A 6,000-nucleotide genomic window follows, 5' to 3' on the forward strand; every position below is an offset into this window, starting at 1 on the left:
TGAAAACACACACTATTCCCCACCATCTGAGCTCACAAATGAAGGCTTTCACTCAAATTGCTTTTGGCTAAATGAAGTCCCTTTAACCACAGGATTAATAGCAACGATTTTGATCAATCCTGATAATACGACAATATTTACCAGGTTTTGAAAAGGTCTTAGTTTTCTATTTTTACAAAGTTTCACATTGGGAAAGAAATACTAAACTATTGTTGCAATTTATGAGTAGAGCTGTGTAGATTTTTTTAAAAAGGTAAACAGTTGATAAGCAGATACCCCAACTATATTAGAAGGCAAAAAGTGTGTAAAAGAAGAGGGTCTGTTTGCTAAATATAAATCTAAGTGATTAAAACAAGCCACAGAAGTTTCCCGAATATGCTGTAATTTACCTGTGAATCCTCTAGAACCTAACAGATGACACTTTCTGAAAGCCTTGTGGCCTCTCTGTTCACAAAGCTAGTAATCCTTAAGATAACTAGCTCAATTAAACCAGGATATCTGTGCACCCAACGGAGACTCTTGTCTCATTAGAGTAAAAAGAAAATGACTCATTTTTAATCTTGACTCACTACAACCTTTTTTTCATCTGAGGCAGAGTTTGTAATTAATGCAACTTACACTATTTTCTGATTTTAGGAATGCATTTTTTGTTGTTGTTTTGGCATAAGAATTTCCCGTATTTAAAAAAGAAAAAGAAAAAAGATGTTAAAACAGCTCTTGCCTGGGACTATCCTAAAGGGTTTCCACAGGCATCTAAGTGGACATGGCAGCTTACACAGGCTGAATGTGCAAAGAGAGGCGGATTCCCAGCTGAGGGCACAGGGCACGTTCGGGGTCTCTGAGTCTGCTCCCTCTCTCCCCCTTGCCAAGCCACCAACACCGGCAGCCACTTCATTACCAGTGCAGGGCAGGCTTGGAGCAGCCTGTGCCTTCAGGATGAATGTCTCCAAAGAAAGGGCCCTGGCCAAGCAGTACCCTTTTCACTCTCCCTGCAGCTGCCCGCACAGGAAGTCCTGCTCCACGAAGCCTAACAGTGTGGTCCCTGCCAACCTCTGAGCCACCTTCATTGGGGTCTGGGGATCTGCTGGAGGGACACAGCAAAGAGAGGGAGGAATACATAGACACAGGCTTCTCCTTGCAGAAACTGTGCCACTCAAGGTTTCACAGAGTCCTTTGCCATGGAACTGCCAGCTGTCCTGCTGATATGACAGGTCGGGGGCTCCTAAAGTCTGGAGCCCCTTCCTTGGGCTGGGAGATTTGAGGACTCACTGCTGCATCTCCACCAAACTGACTCGGACACGTTGTCTCTAGAAACGACTCTCTCATCACCTTCCTTTCCCTGACCCCTGCAAGCTTTAAGCAACTTCTAAACATCCAATTATTATTGTTGCTATTTGTCATGAGTGACTCTGAGACCAGTAAAAGAAACTGTTTGGTGCCCATTTTCCCACCAGACAGTCCCGAAAAGAGGCCCTAGAAAAGGCCTTACGGGCAAATGAAAGGCAGGGAATCAAACAGCAATGCATCACCTAAAAGTTCTCCCTGTTGTCATCCAATCCCACTTTAAAACCAGGCCTTTGGTGTCAGAATCCCATCTTTACCCCTTATTAAGTGAGTGACTTCTCTGGCCCTTAGTTTCCTCATCTGCAAAACGGGTATACCACTACCTACAAAGATGACTGTAGGATGAAATGAGATGATTAAGTAAAGTTTAGTACGGAGGCTGGCATTTCAACAAGCGCTCAAAACCCGAGCCTACTCAGATTGAGTCCCTTTCCTTCATGCAGGTTTCCAGTCAGGAAAGCTGAGGCTCAAAGGCGCTGTCTCCTGCCCCAAACATGAAGGGCTCCTGGTCTCGGTCTGCACCTCACGCTGGGTCAGGACACACCTGGCAGACAAGTCCCCGCGTGCTAGCAGGTGGTACACGCAGGTGCGAAGCGCGCATGCGCACTGGGACGCCGCGCCTTACCCAGGGGTAAGCTCGCTCGTCAGGTGGCCCGGGCCGGCGTTCTCCGCGAGGGTCCCGCTATACGCAGGCGCGGGAGGGGTCTCACGCTCACCCCGAGCTCCCCGCCCCCACAGGGCTGGCTTCCCCCAACCCATTCTCCTCAGGGCCGCGCGCCGCCTCACCTCCGCCGTTCTTGTAGCACAGGTAAGGGAAGCGCCACACGTTGCCCAGCCCGATGATTTCCCCTGCCACGCTCAGCACGAACTCCACCTTGTTATTCCAGTGGCCGCGCTCGTGGACTGCCTTGTCGCGCTTGTCGCGCGGGTCGCGGGCGGACGCCGCGCCCCCGCTGCCGCCGCCGCCACCCAGCACCTCGGACTCCCGCGCCTCCTCGGCAGCCTTCCCGTTGCCCAGAGGCAGCGCCTTCTCCGCCGTCATGGCCGCGCTGGCTGCCTCGTGCGCCGGGCCGGCTCTGCGCCGCCGCCCCGGGCGGGCTGGCTTTTCAGGAGGCGCGAGCAGGCGGGAGGGGGAGGCAGGGGGTGGAGCTGAGGGGCCGGGCCGGGCCAGCGCAGGGACGGGGACGCTGCGCGGCGGCCCGGCGGCCCGGCCCGCCCGGCGTCCGCGTCGCCTCAGCCCGGCTAGGCCCGGCCCGGGAGCCTCGCGAGCACCTTGCGCGCGCCGAGCACCTTGCGCGCGCCGAGCACCTTGCGCGCGCCACCCCTTCCTCCTCCTGTCCTACCCACATGGCCTCTTAAGAGTGGAAGGGTCCATTCAGGCCTAGGCTGGGCTCCAGGCACCAAGCCCTGAAGTTCCCCCGCTCTGTAACCTCCAACCTCCTGCGCCTCAGTTTCTCAACTCTAGAGAAGTGGCTGTACAACAGGCTTCTCCGACTTTAACGTGAACACCAAGCACCTGCGGATCTTGTTAAACTGCAGATCCTGATCTAGTGGGTGGGGCTGGGCTGGAGCTTTGGCGTTTGGAACATGTGCCCAGGTGATGCTAATGCTGTTGGCAGGGACCACACCTGGATGAAGAACGGAGTAAATGAACTCCGGGTTTCTTCCCAGTGCTCAGAATGTGAGCTCCCCTAGGGAAGGGACACCTCCAGATCTTGTCCATCCTGGCGCCCACTGCTCTAAACACAGTGACTCAGGACAGTGTGGCAGTTAAGCGCTCCTGTCCAGACAGGCAAATCTAATTTGAATCTTATGCTCCACCTATCTTAGTCTTCTTAGTCTTGTGAAGAAGTCATCTGACCTCTCTGTGCCTCAGTTTACTGATTTGCAAAAAGGAATACCAACAGTGCTTTTCTTATGAGTTTGTGTGTGTGTGTGAGTTAATAAGAAAATGCTTATAAAGTGTTTAGTGTATTCGAAGTGCTCTATACAATGTGTAGTCACTCACAAATATATTTGTGCATATTCTTGTTTAATATCTGTCTTTCCACTCAATTGAAAGGATGATGTACACTGTCTTGTTCATTATAACAGGCACAGAAGCTAGCACAAGACCTAGCACATAGCAGATGCTTACTAAATATTTGTGGAGAGAAGAAGGAAAGGCCAGAGGAAGGAAGGGAGGAAAGAAAAAGAAAAGCAAAAGAAGATTAGGTCTGCAAGGGGCCACAGAGACAATCAGACCCACCTCTCATTTCACAGCCCTGAAGAAGCCCAGCCACATGAACTGTCGCTAACACCACCCACTGAGCTCTCCATCCATCCCTTGGAGCTCCCCCAAAGCTCTGAGGAAGAGCCACCTTGTCTTGGGGCCTCAGCTTCTCCTTCATTCTAGCTAACAACTGCTCAAATCTCTCCCCACCTCCATGCCCCCCAGAAAACCCTTCCAGCCACCATCTTCCCCTTTCAAGCTGCCTTCCTCCCCTCCCCCTCACTATCATATTTCTTGAAAGAGTGAGTTTACATGCTGCCTGCCCTATCTTCACCTCCCACTCATTCCTCAGCCCACAGCAATCTGGCGCCCACCCCCGCCACTCCCCTGAAAATGCTGTCTGTGAAGTCCTGGAAGCACTCTTAAAGTGGCAAATCCTACAGTTCCTTGTCCATCGCCATCCTGCCTGACCTCTAGGTAATTTTCTGCAACATTATTCCCATCTTTCCCTCTTAAAATTCACACCTGCTTGGTTTCCTTGGTACTGCCTGCCTCTGTTACTGTTTCTCTCTCTGCTTCTCTAGTCTTCCTCTCTTTCCACTTCAGTTGGGTCTTTCTCACGCCTTTAGCCATCCAACTAAATGCTGACAGCTCCCAAACCTCCACTCCCAGGTGCTGTCCAGCATATACTCAAAAGCAGAGATCCTGCAGAGTGTTAGGGTGAGAGTGAACTGAACTCAGGTAGATGCAGGCTCTACCCCTTATTAGCTGTGTTACCTCTGCCTCAGGCTCCTCCTCTGTAAAGTGGGGTTAATATTAATTCTGACCTCATGGGGTGGGTGTGAGGGATAGAAGCCTTGAGCACAGTAGGTGCCCTGTGAATAGTATTTATTATTTTTATTGTGATCATGATGATGATGATGGTGATGATGGTGATGTTGGTGATGGTGATGTCATTCCCTTGCTTAGAAGTCTTCATTGGGCCTTCTTTTCCTACAGGATGAAATCAAATTGCGGACCCTGGCATTTTGAATTACCACCACAATCTGATTGTCCCAGACTTTCCTTCTAAATTAATTCCATCTTCTCCCATGCTAAAAGTCCACATCAGTATTTTCATTTTCTTTGTAGTGATCCTCAGTGCTGCATATAGAATGGGCAATCAAGATCATCTTCGATCTTGGTGGTCCCTGCACATAATAGGCACCTAGGAGTTCATTTGTTAAATGAACAGCTACATCAAAAGTTAGAGATACATTCCTGGATTTTATTATTGCAATATTAGGCTATACCCCAGAATCTGTGTAAACCTCCTTTGAATCTAATTACATTTTCACTTTGTACAGCTGGTCAGCATAATTAGCTACAGGAATTGACTTCCTCTGAGCAGCTATGATTTTACAAGGCCTGCTTGGGAAGTAACGTGAACCAGCAGCCCAAGAGGGCGGGGACCCCAGCTCAGTTCTGCTGACGAGTTCTGTGGCCTTGGGTACGTCCCCTAGCCTCTGAGCTTCAGTGTCAGTTCATAAAATGAGCCTGATTGTCGTCATCTCCCATGGTGGTCTTAAAGATGAAGCAAGACCATATGTGGAGAGCCTTGTACAAATACTAATGTCCCAAACTCACCTCTCACGTTTTAACATTTCCCTTTATGAAAGTTAAACAGGTCAGTGTCCTCCTGTTAGAATTTAGTAAATAAATATTTAAAGTCCATCCCCATGATTATTTCATGGCTCTTGAAAAGGCTTCGTCTTTTTCTCTGTCTTTATCCAAAAGAGACCACATCTCCCTTATCATTTCACAGCCTCAACTCTGGACCTTTTCTATTTGGTTATTTCTTTGTTTAGGTTCAGTGACCTGACGAGCACACACCATGTCCATGGAGTAGATGTGCTTAGGTTGGAGCACAGATGGGGATATGAGCCAAGTCTCATTTCCAGAGCTGGTCCTGATGCAGCATAGCACAGTGGTTAGGAACATGGGCTCTGCAGTCATACTTCCTGGGTTCAAAGCCCAGCTCCACCACCTTGGCAAACTACTCTCAGCCTCAGTTTCCTTATCTGTAAAATGAGGGTACTAATAGTATCTGCCTTTTAATTGCTATGAGGATTGAATGGGTCAGCATTTGCAAAGTACTTGGATTTGTGCCTGACATAGACATTTTGTTAAATAAATATAGAAATAGTCTTCAGAGAACAGAAATGTCATGACTCCCTATTCCCTTCTTGGGCCAAGCATTCAAAGTCTTTTATCTTCTAGAAACAGCAGTTGCTGTCCTGAAGGCTGTTTAAACTTCAGGATTGCTCATTCATTCATTCACCAAATACCTATGGCTCTTCAGTTGCTTTTCAGATACCGTATTGGTCATGAGGGGACAGGCACAAGGTCTGCCCCAGTGGGATGCTGGAACCAGCTCAGACCACCTGGTGAAAGCTGATGATTAA

At 49.2% G+C, this 6,000-nt stretch overlaps 1 protein-coding gene across 1 annotated transcript in view; it reads right to left on the reverse strand.

Moving 5' to 3' along the window:
* The window catches only part of SLC6A11 (solute carrier family 6 member 11), a 124,265-nt gene extending 121,811 nt beyond the window's left edge, over window positions 1-2,454 (reverse strand). Inside the window, exon 1 of the mRNA XM_057555651.1 lies at window positions 2,131-2,454. Within this exon, the coding sequence (XP_057411634.1) occupies window positions 2,131-2,386 (256 nt within the window). The 5' untranslated portion in view covers window positions 2,387-2,454. The remainder of the gene's footprint in view (window positions 1-2,130) is intronic.
* Between the last annotated feature and the right edge of the window lie 3,546 nt (window positions 2,455-6,000).

The sequence above is a fragment of the Balaenoptera acutorostrata genome, chromosome 10, assembly GCF_949987535.1.
Source record: "Balaenoptera acutorostrata chromosome 10, mBalAcu1.1, whole genome shotgun sequence".
NCBI lineage: Eukaryota > Metazoa > Chordata > Mammalia > Artiodactyla > Balaenopteridae > Balaenoptera > Balaenoptera acutorostrata.